We start from the raw sequence: 20,901 nt of genomic DNA, 5'->3' as shown, positions 1-20,901 counted from the left end.
AAATGCTACCTTTCTGGATGAATGCTGAGTGTTGAGAGCATAATTGCTGTAGATGCCATGAACAGCGAACTGAATCTTATATTTCTTGTTAATGCTGTATAAAACAAACTTCTCCCTGCATTTGTTTGTTCCTGGATGTTGGGATACCTTTCATGTGAGGAAAGGCTAAAGAACTTGGATCTTTGATTTTTTGGAAATTGATAATTAAGAAAGGATGTGATTAGATAAGGGAGAAAAAAATTTTTCTTTCCCTCTCAGCTTGGAATCTCACTATGAAGTTTATTGGCAGTTAGTTCAGGACAGTCAAAATGAAGACTTTCACACAAATCTTGTGAAGAGAAGCTTATTGTAGTACTATGGTGTGGCGAACAAATGTAAAGATTTTCTAGTTCTAGATTCTAAAATTTCCATTGGACTGCCAATGGGAGTGTTCACCTGTAATAAGCTTGCTGATTTAGAGATAATCTTTCAATTTAGGTTCTTGTTTGTTTGAGTTGAGTGGTAGCTGCATGGTGATATTTGATTGTGATTCAGTTCTATGGTTTTGTCCGCATTTCCCAGCCTTATAAGCTATAGACAACATAGTTATCGTTCGTACCACAGCTGCCTGTTCACTAGCAGCTGTTTGGTCTCCAGCATAGCTCAGCTGGTTCCTTTTTGAAAGGTTTTGGACCTATCAAACTTCAGTATCTGAACTGGTTATTAATAAGAGTAAGTAAGGTGTTCCAGGTACAGTATTATTGTTTATTAAACTTACTAGACACTTTGCACAGGCATCACAAAGTGACTTAAAATACACAATGCAACAAACGAAAAACAAGAAAAGTAAAAGTGAAGCACCATATGTGGTAACCAAACCGTAGGAACAATTCTACCATCCCCTAGCCTAGATCTGACTACAATGGTTAGCCTCCAAAGGAAATTTATACACCACCAGCTGTTGCAAGGGGGGGGGGTATTAACACTCAGGTGTCTGGGAGAAAAGAAATGTATTTACCTGGTACCAAAAAGATGCTGGTGTTGAGCCTGCAGCCAGAATCTAGGCAGAACCAGCAACTAACTGCTTTTGCATTTCAAGTCTCATATTGCAGACTGTATCAAGTGTTGTAATATTAATGTATGGGTGAAAGTTGTGAACTTAGCTAGAATTGTAGTCAGTGACACAAACAAGCTTGTACATTGTCCAGATCCATTTGTTTTATCAGGCAGCAGTGTTGAGGCTGCACTGCTACTTAAACTGGGTTTCAATGTATGTGCTTCATCATAGATGGCTCCACTTTTTTCTATGTAAAGACAATCCCCCTCCCAACTTCTCTAATAACTTGGTGCTGTATTTAGCATAGTCATTCTTCTGTATGGAAACTGCTTTGGTTGCCCTGCATGATTACATCTTTCAGGAGAAAGACAGGGGAAATGTTTCTTGACCACCTGTGGCTTTTCAAGTTGCTGCAGTTGCATCGTTTGAAAAAGTTTTTTAAAAGCCTGAGCATAAGCATTTTGTTTAAAATCAGAAACGTAGCTGTTCCAAAATGAGACCAGGGAATGATTAAAATGATCTATTTCATTGGGTCTACTCTAAGCATTTGGATCCAATCCATAAGACTGTGCTTGCACATGGTAATTTCCCAAGGCTTCGGCTTACGTCACAGTTTTCTTTACTTTTTAATGGCGGAGGTAAAGTATAAGTTCTTGTTTCTTAGCAGCAATTTAGTTGGCAGCAGATATTTCAGATGTGGTTAGCATGAATGTCAAAAGATAATTGATACTTTCTATAGCCATATTTCATACAGAAATATTATTTAGTACTTGGTGTGTACAAAAGAATATTTGTTGTATAATCCATATTGGAAAAAAGTGCTCCTGGGCAACTAAGCTGAGCTGTTAATGTTTTGATGTTTAGGGTTTCATCATATGTAGTGTTTCTTTCATAATGAGTAATATGAAATGCGAAATTATGCTTAATGCTTCTGTTTTGCATGTCAGAAAACGAATGAAGCAGCCATGCATTAACAACCACAGCCCAGTGCAAAGCCTCCAGCTTACTGTTGTGACCTCTGCCCCTTTGTATCCTGTGACACTCAGCTTGTCTTTGTGCTCAAGTTTATTCCTGATGGATATGTTTCCCTCCCAATCACATATGTGGTGCTCTTGTAGAGAGAACAGATAAATTATTTTCAGCTGCAGCCCTGCCAAGCTTGAAAAATGAATGTTCGCCGTGTGCACAAGAGGAGCTTGTTTGAGCAGGGCCCTCTATAGCATGGCAAGGACAGAGAGAAATCTCAGTAGTCTTCTACAATGTGAAAAACATAGGCTTTCAGATCCTTTTTAAATGCAGGAGAGGTAGGAAATTGCCAGATGATTTAGTTAATGAGTGACAAATGGAGGAAATGTACAAAAACTTTGTCCAAAAATGAAAGTAATAAGTTGTGCTTGATGCTTTTTCAGGACCTTGGGATGTAGCTATTAGCCTTGCCTCTTGAATTGTCCCCTAGCTTAGTGTCAACTTTATACGACATTGTAATTGCTGTGAGATTTTGATGTTGGTTGGCAGCAATATAGCTTTTCCTGTCCCCGCACTCCATTTTGTTCTGGTCATTTTGACATAACTGTTGCATATTCATTGGATCAGTAGCTTGAAATAGATAGAAATAAGGTTTATTTTACTGCTCACTTTCTTCTTGAGAAATGCTGCAAATGTAAAATACTTTGGAGTTTAAACATATGTATTCTGAATGTTTAACATTCCTGTAAAGGTTTTGAAAACAATCCCTGACACAGTTTTAATGTCTCCCTTGACCTCCTGGTAGCTTGTGTTACCAAAGCATTTTAATATTATAATCAATTTAGCATTGTTCTTTACTGATGAGCTTTCTGGCTCTATAGCCTAGTTTTAAAAGCTCACCACACTCTTTTCTACATTTCTCAGTGCACTGAAGTGTAATGGCTTCTAATTTATTTAAAATGTTGATATTTCTAATTCGGTATTATTTTAAATTATTTTTTAAATTTAATTTAACTGTTTTGATTTTGGCGGATTGTTAAACTTTGGCTGGTATTACCACTTGTACAACACGAGTCTCCTTTGTTCTTACTCCATGCCGTCCCTCAAATCTGCTCTGAAGGGTTGGGGAAATCCTAGAAAAAAAATTAAGTGTGTACAGAGGGAGAAGAGGGAGCAAAGTTCCATAGTGCAAGCAGAAATACTTGTGTTGACAGAATTGCTTACTTAGCACTACATTTAATACGATCCCTAGTTTTTTCCTGCAGTCAAAAGGTAATGATTAATAGTATTTCCTGTTTAGAGCTGTGGGTTAAGGTTAATTGGCATTGGGGTACCAGGTTTTTGGGGCCTGTGGGTACATCTGTACACACAATCTTCCATTGGCTGCAGTGGAATGCTTCTTTCAAACATAATTTCAGTGAGTGGAGGGGCTGCTATGAGTACCAGGGGCGGCTTCTTTGGGCACATGAGCCGCTGTAGGTGCGACCTTGGCAACCTCTTACAACAGGCATAGGCAAACTCCAGCCCTCCAGATGTCTGGGACTACAATTCCCATCATCCCTGGCCACGGGTCCTGATAGCTAGAGATGATGGGAATTGTAGTCCCAAACATCTGGAGGACTGGAGTTTGCCTTTGCCCGCTTTACAAGAATATGGTGTACAGTGGTACCTCGGGTTAAGTACTTAATTCGTTCCGGAGGTTTGTACTTAACCTGAAACTGTTCTTAACCTGAAGCACCACTTTAGCTAATGGGCCGCCGAAGCACGATTTCTGTTCTTAACCTGAAGCAAAGTTCTTAACCTGAAGCACTATTTCTGGGTTAGTGGAGTCTGTAACGTGAAGCGTATGTAACCTGAGGTACCACTGTATGTGTAATACAGTCTCATAAATAGCTACTTGTCTGGCAAGCTTTGTCTAGTAAGAGTTGCCTTCAGGTGACTTAACAAGTTCCCATTCTCCTGTATATCAGGCTTTCTGTCGTCCTGCAAAGGGACACATTCTGGAGTTTTCACACTGGGGTTTACTTGGCTTAGTAGCCCATCAAACATCCTTTTGTGTTCTCAAGCAATCTGTGCATTTGGCAATGCTCTATCCCATTGAGAGAAATAGAATATAGTGCCTACAAGCTGCCAGAATGCCATTCTAAGGGGGAAGCAGAAAGGGGAAGATACTTGGGAAATCTAGGGCACATGTATATACTTATTTTCTTGTATTATTCTACCTTTATGCCATCGTGGAACCCAAGGTGGTGTAAATGTGGTTCCCAGACTCACTCCCACCCAGGTCACCTGACCAGACATAGACCTCCTTAGCTCCAGCAAAACAGTGCCTCGTGGTACCTTAAACTGAGCCCAGAAACAAAGTGGGGACCAGTGCAAATAGAAAACAATGGGAGTAATGTGTGACTAATGCCTAACCTTATGTGACCTGGAAGGGTGTGTTTGTGTTTGTGTGTGTTACTTCAAGAGGCAAGGCCTACTCAGTGGTGATAACCCATGCAGGGAATTCCCTCCCTGTTGAGATTTGACTGTCACTCCCATTATCTTTATTCAGGCAGCTGCTTAAGACCTATTTGTTCTGGCAGGCCTTTGGAGCATAATGGGAGTGGCATCATTTGTTTAAATTAATGCTGATTGTTACATGATTTTGTACATTTATTTTGTTTTGTACCCAGTGCTCTTGTGAGAAGTATTGTTGACACCTGTCTTGAGAGACAATAGTGTACCTCTGGGGGTGAAGTCACACCACTGCTTTAGCAGCACTGAAGTGACCTACTTCTAGTGCAAGCCTGAACAGTGTGCATGGAGTTCCTGGGCTGCCCAGACAACAACAAAACCCCTCTCAGCTTTTCCAAAGGAAAGCGGAGCAATAAATTTGGCACCAGCTTGGCTGCAGAAGTTGCCAGAAGGAGGTGTACAAGGCACCATCCAAGCATCATAGGGACTCCACTCCAAATTTGTATAGGGTTTTCCCCTTAGCCTTTTATTCTCCCGAAGATATCCCTCAATGTAGTGGAGGTTTTCTCCTCCTAGATGGGTTACCTTCCCAGGTTGATGAGCCCCATCTGCCCCTAATTGCCCTCTACAGCATGTGCACAAACTGCCTTTTGGACAGTTGGAACAGCTATTGGCCTTGTCCGCTCAATCTGCTGGAGACTGTCTTCTCATGCAGGGGAAATCCCTAACTCACCAAGGGTTTAAGACCCGTCGACTACCCTCACTTGGTTTAGCTGGCCAGTCAAAGCTCTTTCCTCCAGCAACCCCAGCCAACAACTGTGTGGCAGAATATCATATTTTAGGGTCAGACTCTCTATCTTTTGGGGATGAAGCCAGTGATTTAGAGGCCCAGAAGCATTTGCACCAGAGGAGCCTGCTGTTCCAATGCTTCTCCAACCTGACAGAATTGTTTTGACTTGTGACTTCAGCTCAGTAACCCTAGTGCAGTCTTCCCCACCCTAGTGCCTCCAGCTGCTTTGAGCTACAGCTTCCATCATGCTGCTTGGGGGCAGCGTTAGAAACTTAGATATATAAGCAAGGCACCAAATGGAACTTTAAAGACAAGTTACAGTTGCCAAAACAGAATGACTAATTGCCGTTTTTTGGCAAGACAGCTCGAAAGTTTTAGTTTTCAAATGATGATTGATTATCAGTTAAACACCTGACTACCGTATTTTTCGCCCTATAGGACGCACCGTCCCATAAGGCGCACCTAGTTTTTTGGGGGGGAAATAAAGGAAAAAAATTATTTCCCCCCCAGGCGCGGGGTTGGGGAAGCCCGAGCTTCCCCCAACCCCAGCCCCCAAACAGGCCGCTCTCTGCAAGCCGTGGGAGCCCAGTGCTGGCTCCCGCTGCTAGCGGAGAGGTCCGCGAAGCCTGGACGCGCTGAGCTCAGCGCGCGCAGGCTTCAGCATGCAGGCACCCCTCCGCCAGCAGCGGGAGCGCTCCCGCTGCTAGCGGAGAGGTCCGCGAAGCCTGGACGCGCTGAGCTCAGCGCGCGCAGGCTTCGGCATGCAGGCACCCCTCCGCCAGCAGCGGGAGCGCTCCCGCTGCTGGCGGAGAGGTCCGCGAAGCCTGGACGCGCTGGGCTCAGCGCGCGCAGGCTTCGGCATGCAGGCACCCCTCCGCCAGCAGCGGGAGCGCTCCCGCTGCTGGCGGAGAGGTCCGCGAAGCCTGGACGCGCTGGGCTCAGCGCGCGCAGGCTTCGGCATGCAGGCACCCCTCCGCCAGCAGCGGGAGCGCTCCCGCTGCTGGCGGAGAGGTCCGCGAAGCCTGGACGCGCTGGGCTCAGCGCGCGCAGGCTTCGGCATGCAGGCACCCCTCCGCCAGCAGCGGGAGCGCTCCCGCTGCTGGCGGAGAGGTCCGCGAAGCCTGGACGCGCTGGGCTCAGCGCGCGCAGGCTTCGGCATGCAGGCACCCCTCCGCCAGCAGCGGGAGCGCTCCCGCTGCTGGCGGAGAGGTCCGCGAAGCCTGGACGCGCTGGGCTCAGCGCGCGCAGGCTTCGGCATGCAGGCACCCCTCCGCCAGCAGCGGGAGCGCTCCCGCTGCTGGCGGAGAGGTCCGCGAAGCCTGGACGCGCTGGGCTCAGCACGCGCAGGCTTCCGCATGCAGGCACCTCTCCGCCAGCAGCGGGAGCGCTCCCGCTGCTGGCGGAGAGGTCCGCGAAGCCTGGACGCGCTGGGCTCAGCGCGCGCAGGCTTCCGCATGCAGGCACCTCTCCGCCAGCAGCGGGAGCGCTCCCGCTGCTGGCGGAGAGGTCCGCGAAGCCTGCATTCGCCCCATAGGACGCACCCAGATTTCCCCTTCATTTTTGGAGGGGAAAAAGTGCGTCCTATAGGGCGAAAAATACGGTACTTCAGATTACAATCTTAAACAAGGTTAAGAACTTTGAGAACTTAAAGAAGAAAAGTCATTTGACCCAGGGACAGTCCACATATATATTGGCCTATTCCTACCTCTTTTTCTTAATGGTGACACAGATCATTCATAGTGTGAGAATATTTTTCACAACTGTGAACAGGGCAGTGGCATGGGGTATGTGAAGACAAGCTACAACAGTTAACCATAACATTGTTCACTGCTCCTGCTCAGGTTGCACAGAAAACGCATTTTAGTTCCTGAAATTCATTCCGATTGTGTAGATAAAATATATTTGATAGAATTCTACAGGATGTGGTATTAGTGTGTGAAAAGAGTCAAGATCCAACGATCCCCAGGCATGGTTAAGATATCAGGTGCCATACAGGCATCTTCACTTGGTTGCAAGCGGCCGATAGCCAAGTGCAAAATGCGTTTGGTGCCTGGCTATTTTCAAACAGTTCCTGGAGACCTTGGCTCAACCTACTCTACCTTGTCTTTCCGCACTTCACTCTGCCCAAAGCTGAATTGTTACCTTGGGTCACAGCCCTCATACTGTTGAGGCCATCACTCAAAGCAGAACACAAAGATATCAAGACCAGGCTGATGTGAATTCTGTCTACAATTGTGAATTACGTATGGAGGACATGTGAAGGAGGCAGGGGAAGCTAAGGTGGAAAGTGGAATGGAGATCCCTTACAATCTTATTTACAAGGCAGATGCAATGCTTGCTCACAAAGGGATATTATCAAAAAGTTAGGTACCTTGTTTTCGATCTTGAAAACTGTAGGCATCTTGTGGAATGGGGATCAGTGCTGAGGGCATGAATATTTTCCACCACGTTCTCTTCTGTTGGGGGAAATAATCCATTTCCATGCATGCTTTTTCATAAATTAATAACATTATACATACGTTACAAGTTAAACTGTGCAGTTCCAAAGTTGTGCTCAACCTTTTCCCAGTGACAGTTCTTAAGTTAGGGAGGTGGGATGTGGGTGAGAGAGAAGAATTTCACACTGAAGAGTGGGTGGCAATTTCTAAAATAAATAAAATTGTTATTTCACTTGCTCACCTCTTTTGGCACACCAAGATTAAGGTTACAGTTTTCAGTGCCTTCATTTCTTGCCATTAAAATTTAAGCTATTTAAGGAAAGTGTGCTATTGAGTTGTCATTGTTTACAAGCATTGAAAAGGATTTCTATTACTGTAAATGCTTTGCATTTGTTGGAATAGAACTATCAAACTAAATTAAAAGTTGTTTTATCCCCCCCCCCCCCGGCAATTGGAAAAAGTTTTGTGATACTTGTATATCACTTATACTGCAAGTGGGCTAGGCTACTGTAATGTGCTGTATGTGGAGCTACCTTTTTGCCTGGTTTGTGCAAAATGTAGTTCAGGGTCGGCAAACTTTTCCGCTGGCGGGCCGGATTGCCCACGAGTAAGCACGGTCACGGGAGTGTGCACCCCCATGCGCATGCGCCCCCACCCACCACACTTTCCCTACTGGCTTTTGGGGCCATGGTGGCGGGGGGGGGGTGTCTGCGGCTTCCTATTGGCTGCAGGAGCTAAACCAGTGCTCTGTGACTGATCAAGTGGGCGGCAACGGCCGGGGGCCAGTTTAATGACCCCCTCGGGCCGTATCCAACCCGCGGACCGTAGTTTGCCAACCCCTGATATGGTTGCTAGGGTGCTTATTACACTAGTGTTCAAAGATCTGCACCAGCTGCCTGTTAACCACTGAGCCAGGTTCAAGAAATCAATAATTAGTGAGATTTAACTCTGAAACTATAGTAAAGTTACAAAATACAGTGGTGCCTCGCAAGACGAAAAGAATCCGTTCCGTGAGTCTCTTCATCTAGCGGTTTTTTCGTCTTGCGAAGCAAGCCCATTAGTGGATTAGCGCTATTAGCGGTTTAGCGGCTATTAGCGGCTTAAGGGATTAGCGGATTAGCTGCTAAAAGGCTATTAGCAGTTTAGTGCCTTAGAAAAAGGGGGTGGGGAGCGAAAAAAAACCCCAGGAATCGCAAGATATTTTCGTCTTGCAAAGCAAGCCCATAGAGAAATTCGTCCTGCGAAGCACCTCCAAAACGGAAAACCCTTTCGTCTAGTGGGTTTTCCGTCTTGCGAGGCATTCGTCTTGCGGGGCACCACTGTAAATAGTTTCTGCATTTTTATGTATTCAGGTATTTGAGAGAAGCTATTTGCTAACATGCTAGGGAAGTTAAGTGCAAGTTTTTACAGACATATATCATTTTAACTGATTTTCATAGTTATAAGGAAATGATGAAGTTTGAAAATGTCAGTACGGAAATTTCACCAGCTGTTATATAGACAAGATGGACTAGTGGCTTTTTAAAAAACAACAACAACCTCTTTTCTGTCTTTTTCAGAAAAATAAATGGATAAGCCTCTGCTTTTGTTAGCTAAAGGATAAGTTGATTTGTAGCACATTTTTTTTAGAAAGTTAAAAAGGGTTAGAAGTTTGCTGCTTAAGATGCGTTGCTGTTAACAGCCTATACATTGTACAAGTAATAACAATATTTTTTAAATAGTATGTATCTCTTCAGCGCACTAAGGTTAAAAAACAAACAAACAAACAAACAAACAGGCTATTGCAGACAATTCCATGGAGCTCAAGCTGAATGCTGTTTAAGAATGTGTCAGGTTCTCTTGTATAAGGGCCACAATTCTGGATCTACTTAAATCAACTTTAGCTAAATGAAAACACTTGTGTTTTACCCCCCCCCTTCAGCAATTAGTGTAGAAGATAGGCCTTTAAATATTATGTATCCGAGAGTCTTGGACCAGTCAGTGCTCCCAGATGTTTAAGCATCTGTGTAAACCCATTATCTCGTTCAGTTTTGTGTTCACTGTTTAAAACCGGAGTAACACAAGACGGGGGGTTACTTTTGCCTTTAAAAATATGCAGTTGTCTTTAAATGGGAAGACAATGATATAAATATTTTTCACTTTTATTTCAGGCAGCCTGAACATACATACTTACACAGTATTACTTTTTTGCAGCCAGGTTTTAAGGGGGGAAATAGTTGTAAATAGAATACACACTTCCATCATGCTTAAATGGTAAGCATGAGCTCTCAGATACTTCAAAGTGCAAAAATTACATTTAGTTATCTAAACTTTATGCCTCCTTTGTGATGTTTGAATTTGGTATAGATAAACCATGCGATTTCATACTCACTATTTTTCCTCTGTGTGTAGTGTTTACTTCAGGTGGCCACTTAAATATTTTATTTGTTTAGAACATTTACACTTCACATACTAATTGAAGTTATTGCAGTGATCTGAATACAGTAAAACAAGTGAGTTATTAGGGATGGGCAAAGATGTACACACGTTTCTCCCAGTCCTCAAAGCCAAACTACATATGACATGGATCATGGTGGTTTCCCTCAAGTGCAGGGTTTTCTTGCAGAAGTGGCCAGCTCAAAGACTCCTGTCTAGATTTGAACCCGGGTGTGAGAGTTGGGTGGCTTTAGTCACTCGTACCTTGTTGTGAACCCTATCTAGATCATCTCCCCCCCACCCTTTGGCTCTTGGTATTTCTGCAGTAAAAATTCTATTTAGAAGTGCAAGCAACATGATTAACATCATGTGTAGGTTGGCTCTCAGATGTTCCAGCTGATACTCTGCTTCCCATGACTGTTTATTACAATTTGTTTATATCCGTCCTTTCAGGGTACAAATCCTTCCAATCCCCTTTACATGTAACATTAAATTGCATTGAAAAAATCCACAATAAACAATTCCGTAATAGCACATAATCAGCTTCTTTCCCACAGGGCAGTTGGTGGTAGAAAGATGTGTGAATGTCTACTCAAGTGTCCCACTGGGTTCAGTAGGGCTTTCTCCGAGGAAGCTAAGTAGAGAATTGCAGCCACAATGTCAGGGGTAGGTCGGGGAGAAAATGATCTGGTGGATCAGCAAGATACTAGTCTGTAACAGAGTGGGACATCTTCACCCAGGCTACTACTTCTGCTCTGTCTTGCGGTTTCTGGCTCCAGATGGAAGAGACACTGAAAGCAAAGGTGTTGACAAGTTCCCCCCAGATGTTACAAACACTTATTACCACACATGTTTCAGCATTGTACATAGACCTGTATAGACAGCCCCCGTTATGCTTTTTTCTTGCCTTAAAGGTATTTGGGGGGAGGCAGTGGCATATATACATGTGAAAATGCAAATGTGCAAATATATACATGTGAAAATGCACACTGCTGGGTAGCTGGGGCCAGTAACAATTCCCAGAAGAATTTTACTGAAATTTTACTGAAGTTACTTCTTAAATTTATTAAATAATTAGATTATCACATACATAAATTCTGCTCTCTTCACATTTTCAAACTTCCACTTCTCCTGTTACTGATCGTTTTTCTTATTTGTGTATGTACTATGACCTGATTCTGTTTCTGAGCCCAATTTAAAGTGCAAGTTAAAGCCCTAAACAGCTTGGGACCCAGAGAATCTTTGGGATCACTCTCCCAAAGATTACCCAAACCTCTTTGGAGGCCTGCTGTGGGTGCTGCTGCTGAATAAAATGAGACAGGTAACTAACTACCAGGGAGAACCTTCCCAGAGAGGCTTGCCTTATACCAGCTTTGTGATCTTTCTGTTCACCCAGGCTTGTTAAATAGTTTAGGTCAGGGTAGCCAACATGGTGCCCTGCAGATGTTGTTCAACTACAACCCTAATTAGACCCAACCAGTGTGGACAATGGTCGGGGATGGTAGAAATTGCATCTGGAGAGCACCACATTGCTTACCCCAGTTTAGGTAATCTTGGACTCCATATTTTAAATTTGATTTTAATTTTGGGGGTTCGGCAAGATAGGGGTTCTTGTATTTACGCAGTCTTCTACCACTTTTAATACTTTTAAAAACATGCATTTTGTAAGCTGTCTAGAGAATGCTATGCTAGGGGGTGTAGTAAATAAATTCTTTAGTTTCTTGTACTGATCCATGTTCTCATACTTATCAGTTGAGCTCTGCATTTGTTTAGACTCTGTTCAGTATGCAGTTCCAGAGGTTAGCTTTCAGAGAGAGATGAAAGTCAGGAGGCAATACTTGGCTCTGATTTGCAAGACTTTAAAGAAAATCTACAAGCCATGATGTAGAAACTTAAAGAGGACAAAGATAAAGGAAAAAATATTCACTATTGGATTCAAACACTGCATGTTGATTCTTTGTGATTCTATATATTGAACTGTCTGGCTGGACTGAGAACCGGGGATGAAGCATAAGGTTGGGTCTTGCCAGTGTGGTGTAGTAGTTAAGAGCGGTAGTCTCGTAATCTGGTGAACTGGATCCGCGTCTCCACTCCTCCACATGCAGCTGCTGGGTGACCTTGGGCTAGTCACACTTCTTTGAAGTCTCTCAGCCCCACTCACCTCACAGAGTGTTTGTTGTGGGGGAGGAAGGGAAAGGAGAATGTTAGCCACTTTGAGACTCCTTAGGGTAGTGATAAAGCGGGATATCAAATCCAAACTCTTCTTCTTCTCCTCCTCCTCTTCCTGAATAGTTGCTGAATGGCTTTGCTTAGTATCACCACACAGCCTATAGAGAATGTTATTCATAGGTTTGAAGAGTATTGTACGTAAATATACAAACAATGCCCAACTTGATAATGCTGATTGCACTGGAAATCCCACCCCAGGAGCACCACTAGATCCTGCATTTGCTTGTCTTATAGAAAACTATGTATGCTTACCTCGTTCCAAAAATCATTTGTTGTCATCTGTTAGCTTTTAAACTGGTGATGGTTTTGTAATATTTTATTATAGATTGTGCTGGATTGTATTTGTTTGGTTTTCATAATTTGTTACCTATTTTTGACTTGTGTTTTAAAGAGATGTAGGTAAGAAATATCAATTTTAGGTTAGTATTTCCAGCAGATACAAGTCAACAACCTCTGAAAGCTCTCAAGTGGGTTTTGAAGACAACAGTCATCTCCTGTTCTTAATCACTCTCCTCTAGAGGTTCCACTTTGCTCGCATGGCTTATAGGTCTATCACTTTCTGTTATCCACAAATCTGTCTTTTTAAAGCCATCTAAGCTGTGCTTCTGAATTCCATAAAGCTCAGCATTTATATAGCACTTTGAATTTTATAAAGTGCTTCATAAACATTATTCAGTAATCCTTGCAGTATCTCTGTAAGAGAGGTCACTATAACTATACAAGTGAGACATGTAATAAAATGTTGCTTTGTACTCCCACCCTAGGAAAATTCTTGTTCTAGTCAGGCTGGAGCCCTTTGGTGCTGTTCAGGGCTTTTGGGGTGCGGAGGTGGGGAAAGGGAAAAGGACCCACACTTCTAGGCCTTCCCCAGCTGTCCTTTGTAATGCTTGATAGCTCATGTTTGGGGCTAACTGCCAGTCCCAAACCTGAGCATTCACCCTCTCCCTCCCTCCTCCATTTCCCTAGAGGCTAGAGGTCCACTTCCCTCTTTTATCTGAAATCCCAGGAGAACCGCCAAGCAGTCTGCTCAGTCTTCCTCTTTCACGTCAGTGTCCAAACGAGCATCTGGAATGACATTTATTTCCAGTTGGGCTGGGCAATGTTTGCTTTCCAACATCGTAATACATCGCCAGCTAAACCTCGTATGATGTCAGAAAGAAGGTGGGGAGGAAGAAAGCAGTTGCTGACCTTACAGATAATTAGCGTCACCGTGCACAGCTTCTGCCACTTCCTGGTGAGGCCAGGTGGGTGGTGCTACCCTAGGCGGAATGCATCAGCTGGGGCACCACATGGCATGGCATGGCACCTCATGCAAACGTGGAGCCCCAGAGAACTGCCAGCATCCCTGGAGCTGCCAGTCACAGCTCACCCTGTCAATAGCCTCTTGCTGTGCAAGCTGTGGCTACTGGGAGCCACCATTCCGCTCAGCAGTGGGGGCACTAACAAAACATGTTCTGCTCAGGCTCTGTTCTGCTCAGCGATTAGTGCAAGAAGGAAGGGAGGAGGCAGCCCACCAGCTCTCATGCGGCCAAAGAAATAAGTGAAGGCACTGGCTCCATTCGTATCTCAGCCTACCAAGGTTGGCTGCTGGGCTGCGGAGGAAGGGAGTGGGTGAGCAACAGGCGACCTGATTGAAGTGTCAGGAGCGAGCGGGAATTCGTGATTGCCTTCTCCAGAATTCTGAAATCTCTCACAATTTCAACTTTAAACTGGTTTCAGGCAATATTTATATCCCCCAGCTTTAATTTCCAGTTCGTTGGTTCTTTTTAGTGGGTATTTCTTCAAATGGAGGGTTTTCCTTATTTGTGGGTTTATCTGTTTTATGCCATGTTGTTAATGGCTTCCTTAGGCCTAGGTGGTGTTGAGGTGAGAAAACGGGCAACTAAATTGTACCTCTTCAGGTTGTGGGCGGGAATTTATTTAGTTAGGAAAGTTAGTCTCTCGTTCTAGTTATTCTATCATTCAACTTTGGACTCCAAGTCAGGTTGCAAGTGTATAAACATAATATATCATAACACACAAGAGGTGCACATAAAGCCAGTACTCAAATCAGTTAAAAATCATAAAACTAGCAAATGCCATGGATCAGCTTTCAACTGAAGCCCTAAGTATAACACTGTTTCCAGCAACCATATTTGTGAGAGAAAAACAATCCCCTTTAGGGGCACCACCTCTGAGAGAGACTGTTCTTATATCACCACATAATACACTAGCTCTGATGTAAGAGATTGCATTTAGTAAATAAAATTAAAGTTTTGAAGCTGCAAAGCTTGCCCAATATTGCACTTGCAGTTGTTATCCATTCATTGTTACTAATGAGCTTATGATACAGAAAAGTTTCCTCAAGGTAAAGTCCACAGCACTGAATTTTTCACCTTAGTCAGTATTGTACCATTAATTTCATGTCAGACTAAGTCAGAAGGTTTTTTTAAAAATATGCAATTTGCTTTTTATTTGCTTGGTTGTTGTGTTTTTTAAATAAACTTGTAAGATGTAGTACAAATCAAGATGGAAATCTTGATGACATCTAGGCGTTCAGTGAAACTTGATTACTTGTTTTAAACATTTCTACATTGGTTACTCATAATTACCCCCATTTATGCCAAGGAGTTCAGAAATTACATTCTTCATTTAAAAAATTGTTTGCAGAATAAACTAGTCTGATTCCTGGGTGCCGTCTTCCCTGTCCCCATAAGCATATTGGCTGTATATGTCTTCTATGACCTTAAGAATTCTTTATTAAATAATCAAGTAATTTGTTACTAATCAGGAAGTTTCCAGTTCAAATTTCACTACTGCCATGAACTTGCTAGGCAGCTTTGGGCAAGCCATATGTTCTCAGTCTTGGTTACCTTGTCTGCAATATGGCAGATAATACTGACTTAGCTTTACAGGGTTGTTGTAAGGATTATGTCTATGGTAATACAAGTAAACACCTGAAAGCAGTAGCTGGTATCCAGTGTTCTCTGTCTGCTAGCACAAGATCTATTGCGTTAGTGGGTGGTTGAGCTTTAACAGAGGAATCCAGTGCAGCACTTGCACTAGTGGAAACTCGTCGTGCAACAGATTGCACAGTCCATTGTGCCACAGAGTTACCAACAACTTCTTTATGCATTCTGGTGTGCATCAGTGTTCTGCTGGTGCAAACCTTTTCACCAGCAGAGCCAATGTATTCATAGAACCTTTGAGTTGGAAGGGACCTAAGGGTCATCTACTCCAAACTCCTGCAATGCAGGAATCTTGGCTAAAGCATCCATGACAGCTGGCCACCCAACCTCTGCTTAAAAACCACTGAGGAGGAAGGAGAGTCCACCGCCTCTTGTGGGAGTCTGTTCCACTGTCAAACAGCTCTTACTGTCAGAAAGTTTTTCCACACGTTTAGTCGCAATCTCCTTTCTTGTAACTTGAATATTGTTTAGTGACTTTAACTTAGTGCTGCATTGGATAAAAATGTTAAGAATTAAGCCCGAATGTTGCATTAATACAGAACTCAATATCCTGTTTGCAACTTCATTGCGTATCGAGTGTGCCTTATAATTTATTTAAATGTGTGGTTAGTTAACTGAGCAACAGGATTTTGTGACTACTAGAAGAAATTAACCTTAAGAGCTAGGCATATAACTGACTTAGCTTATTGTAGTTCTTGCTGCTGCTTGCTCACTCATCTGATTACTCTGCTCGGGGGAATAAGGTTAAGGACATGCTGTTGGTAAGTAGAGCATTTTCAGGGTTTTAGTTCAGCAGATGGGCTGTTTGGCTATATTCATACATTTGACTGCCTGCTGTGGCAGCTGCCTCAGCTGCCTGTTGTGTTCTTTTGTTCTGTTCTATCCAGGAATGGAACACAAGGAAGTGTAGTGAATGGATTAATTTAAGGTTACTGTTTCCTGGCTTTCTAGTTTCTTATCATAATCAAGCTTCATATGAGTTTTTTTTAATGAAATATTAAAAGCTCAGGATTTGTAAAGGCTTCATTTAGAATTGCAGAAAGCTGTAGCGTGTTTAAATACAACTTGTGTTTTTACTTTCAACCTGATTTTTAAAAATTCTTTCTCTTCTTTTTTTTAGGACTCGTAACACGAATTTGCCTGACACTCTGTGGTCCAAAAGAATTAAGGAAATATGGAATGACATGAAGGCGATTAGTTGAGGATTAAAGGCTTTGAAGACAAACACCTCAGTGAGGTGAAGCACGAACTAGTATTCTAGTTGTGGCTCTGAGACGCTGCGTGCTGGAACAAAGATGGCAGATCCAGGAATGATGAGCCTGTTTGGAGAAGATGGGAATATTTTCAGTGAAGGACTGGAGGGCTTGGGTGAATGTGGATACCCCGAAAATGCAGTAAACGCTATGGGGCAACAAATGCCTATTGATCAAGGATTTGCCTCATTGCAATCACCCCTTCACCATCCTCCTAACAGTCAAAATCAAGCAAAGTTGACCCACTTTGATCATTATAATCAGTATGAACAGCAGAAAATGCATCTGATGGATCAGCCCAACAGAATGATGAGTAATGCCCCAGGGAATGGTATAGCATCTCCTCACTCACAGTATCATAATCCTCCAGTTCCTCACGGTGGGAGTACCGGTAGCCAAATGGGTGTCTATCCTGGTATGCAGAATGAAAGGCATGCACAACCCTTTGTAGATGGTAGTTCTATGTGGGGGCCAAGGGCAGTTCAAGTGCCAGACCAGATAAGAGCACCATACCAGCAGCAGCAACCACCACCCACTCAGCCGCCACCACCAGCACCATCAGGACCACCTGGACAGGGACATCCTCAGCACATGCAGCCAATGGGAAATTATATGGCTCGTGGTGACTTTTCAATGCAACAGCATGGTCAGCCACAACAGCAGAGGATAAACCAGTTTTCTCAAAGCCAGGAAGGTCTTAATCAGGGAAATCCTTTCATTGCCACCTCAGGACCTGGCCACATGTCTCATGTGCCCCAACAGAATCCAAGCATGGGCCCTTCTTTACGACATTCAGTGCAGCAATTTCATCACCACCCTCCCACTGCTCTCCATGGAGAATCAGTAGCTCATGGTCCCAGATTCTCCCCTAACCCTCCTCAGCAGGGTGCTGTTAGGCCACAAACACTTAATTTTAGTTCTCGGGGCCAGACAGTACCTTCACCTACTATAAACAACTCAGGGCAGTATTCTCGTTATCCTTACAGCAACCTTAATCAGGGATTAGTAAACAATACAGGGATGAATCAGAATTTAGGCCTTACAAATAACACTCCAATGAACCAGTCTGTACCTAGGTACCCAAATGCCGTAGGGTTTCCATCTAACAGTGGTCAAGGACTAATGCACCAGCAGCCCCTTCACCCTAGTGGCTCACTTAACCAAATGAACACACAAACTATGCACCCTTCACAGCCTCAGGGAACCTATGCTTCTCCACCTCCCATGTCACCCATGAAAGCAATGAGTAATCCAGCAGGTACACCTCCTCCACAGGTTAGGCCTGGTAGTGCAGGAATACCAATGGAAGTTGGCAGTTATCCAAATATGCCCCATCCTCAGCCATCTCACCAGCCGCCTGGTGCCATGGGAATTGGACAGAGGAGTATGGGCCCTCGGAATATACAACAGAATCGTCCGTTCATGGGCATGTCTTCAGCCCCACGGGAAATGGGGGGCCACATGAGACCAAATGGCTGTCCAGGTGTTGGCCTTGCTGATCCACAAGCAATACAAGAACGATTAATATCTGGCCAGCAGCATCCCAGTCAGTCATCTTTTCAGCAGCAGATGCCAACCTGTCCTCCCATGCCACCTCACCCAGGCATTCACCACCAGTCTTCGCCACCACCACATCCTCACCATCAGCCTTGGGCGCAGCTTCACCAGTCACCGCAGAACACACCACAAAAAGTGCCTGTCCTTCAGGTAGGTAACATGCTATTGAAAGTGTAATTATCTTCAGATATTTTTATTTTAAGCAGTTTTATATTGATCCTTTTCTATATTTATGGATATATGGCTATCCTGTTTTGCTTCTGGTAACTAAATTAGATAGCTATCATCTCCAGATGACTTCACTCTCTCTGTTAGTTGATTTGTTAGTGTTTTTAAGAATCAGTTCTTTTTTTATTTTCTTAAAGATTATTTTATGCTGCACTCTATCCTGGTCTCAGTAATGATGGAGGGTGGGATATAAATAATTTTAAATAAATAAAATTAATGTATTCACTGAAATGCTTTGGTTCTAAATAGAATCTTTGGAACCATCTTTGGGGCTAATTGCTTCATGTTTAAAAATGTATCTTAAATTGGGGCCCTGTAATTAAATATAATTATATTTTTTCTGGAAACCAAGGAAAAGTCAAGGTGAAGGAGTAGTTAGATGTTCCCCTGGAAATAAGTTTACAATACAATTGGAGAACAATAGATCTGGTATTTCCTGTTGACTGCATGTTAATTTTAGTGTAAGAGAGATGGCAAGACCAGGTCTCAGGTTTGGGAAAAAGGTTTGTCTTGAATTAGAGAAATGATTTATTTGTTTGCTCCCTCTTTTCTTCCAGTAATAGCAAAGGTTTAACACTCTGACCATATTTTTCTCACTGTTAATAATGAAGTAGAAACAAAACTGAGCAAACTGTCATTTAACCCTTCTGTCTGGAGTGGATATGAAAGGACATTAGTGCTTGCTTAAAATAAAATTGCTGTGGTCAGAATCTGGGCTGTCAGTGGAGTTTTTGTTTAATCTCATATATAGAGAACACACAAAAGAAGGGGCAATATGATAAACCAATTTTACCCCCTCCATATTCTAAAAGCCGCACTGTAGTCATTATTACTTGTCTGACTTTTGCTTTGTTTGTGATACAGTAAGGAATAAAAAAGTTTCTCTTACAGACATGTATGCCATCTTTTGGGATTTTCAAGAGTAGCAAACCTTTCCTGCTTGTGAGACTAATAATTGAAAAAGTTCCAAACAGTTTGTGCTGTCACCACCCAGACTGTAAAATGTCCTCTTAGGTGCTTTGAACTTTTTCTTGGTAGGATAGTATTTTTTATTTTTTTACTGTATTACTGAGGACTGATGTGCTGAAAAGTTCAGTTTATTGCAGTTTTAATCAACAAAGACAGCTATATTCAGAACCGATTTTCACAAAAATGGCCAAAGATGTATTAAATGCAAAGTCTCATGAGAATAACACTTTCTACTAGAGATGAAAACTTTTATGTAGCTGCAGAAACTTGTCTTTTGAAATCAAGATAGAAGGCCATTGACCTTTGTATGAATTGAAATGAATGACCTGTGGACATGAAAGATACGGTGTGTGTTTTGTATAAATGGAATGGAAATATTTTTAGTAAGCTTCCGCTGAAGGACCACCAATTTGTTTTATTAGTTTTCAGACTTAGAGACCAAATTGTCGATTAATTCTATACTTTGGGTTAACAAACCACTCATTTTACAAGTTATATATAGCAGTTTCATCCATCAGTTGACTGCCTAGTTTACTTTGTTCAAATATGCCACCAGACATTGTGAAATATGTAGTGGTTGGTGGATTTGAAACATGCCCCCCCCATTTGATGGCCCTGGCAGATAAATTCTGTATCAGCGTGGGCTAGGGACTACATAAAACTGCTCACACCACACCCTTTAATTCACTGTGGTCTTTTGGTGGTGATGGTCAGCATGCCAGACATCTTGCTATCATTTTATCCCGTTTCCAACTGAGGTCAGCAATGCATTCATCAGTGAAAGGCCTATAACGGTGATAAATCACATATCGTCATACAAAACTGCCAGGCACATTTCCATTGCTTTGAGTTCTTTTGCTGTGAAGGAGAAATAAAAGCCAGGTTTCATTCCGCCATGTTGCAAAATTTCTAAGCAGGCACATAGGATTGTGTGGATTCATTGATAAAATAAATATAATGTTAACTGTTGTAAATTCAAATTATAGAATATAATTTCTGTAATGAAGACATTCATAAAAATGTGAATTGAAAAATTTCCCTTTGCACAGATTATTCAAATTTTCACTGGAAAAAATTCAGTTTGCACAGGATGGGGAACCTCTGGCTCTTTGGATGCTATGGGACTCTTAACTTCTACCAGTTACAACCAGCATGGCTGGGGTTAGGGATGGTGGGAGTTTTAGTTAGATGACTTTTAGAGGACCACTATAGAGATAAATAGGTACCGCTCTGGTGGGAAGGTAAACGGTGTTTCCGTGCGCTGCTCTGGTTCACCAGAAGCGGCTTAGTCATGCTGGCCACATGACCTGGAAGCTGTACGCTGGCTCCCTCGGCCAATAAAGCTTAATCAGCGCCACAACCCCAGAGTCGGTCATGACTGGACCTAATGGTCAGGGGTCCCTTTACCTTTACTATAGAGTGATCTAATTTTGCATGCTTATTTTACTTGTATTTAGTAAACAAAAGCTGCCAAGCTTTGAAGCTGCCAAGCTTGCCCAGAATTGTATTTGAAATTGGTATTTGTTCATTAATGATAGGTGACTTCAGTTACCCTCACATAGGCTGGCTACACATGTGTTCCAATCACAACAAAAATGTAAACATTTCTGGATTC

At 42.9% G+C, this 20,901-nt stretch overlaps 1 protein-coding gene across 8 annotated transcripts in view; it reads left to right on the top strand.

Moving 5' to 3' along the window:
- The window catches only part of CHD7 (chromodomain helicase DNA binding protein 7), a 143,265-nt gene that overhangs the window by 19,083 nt on the left and 103,281 nt on the right, over window positions 1-20,901 (top strand). For all 8 annotated transcript variants that reach the window (XM_083450882.1, XM_083450875.1, XM_083450881.1 and 5 more), the window contains one exon: window positions 16,400-18,239. In XM_083450882.1, the coding sequence (XP_083307008.1) occupies window positions 16,575-18,239 (1,665 nt within the window). In that variant the 5' untranslated portion in view covers window positions 16,400-16,574. The remainder of the gene's footprint in view (window positions 1-16,399; window positions 18,240-20,901) is intronic.

This window comes from Podarcis tiliguerta (genome assembly GCF_965153285.1).
Source record: "Podarcis tiliguerta genome assembly, chromosome: 7".
In the NCBI taxonomy this organism is placed as follows: Eukaryota; Metazoa; Chordata; class Lepidosauria; order Squamata; family Lacertidae; genus Podarcis; species Podarcis tiliguerta.
The sequence above is the reverse complement of the archived record's forward strand: the minus strand, read 5'-3'. Positions and strand labels throughout refer to the sequence as shown.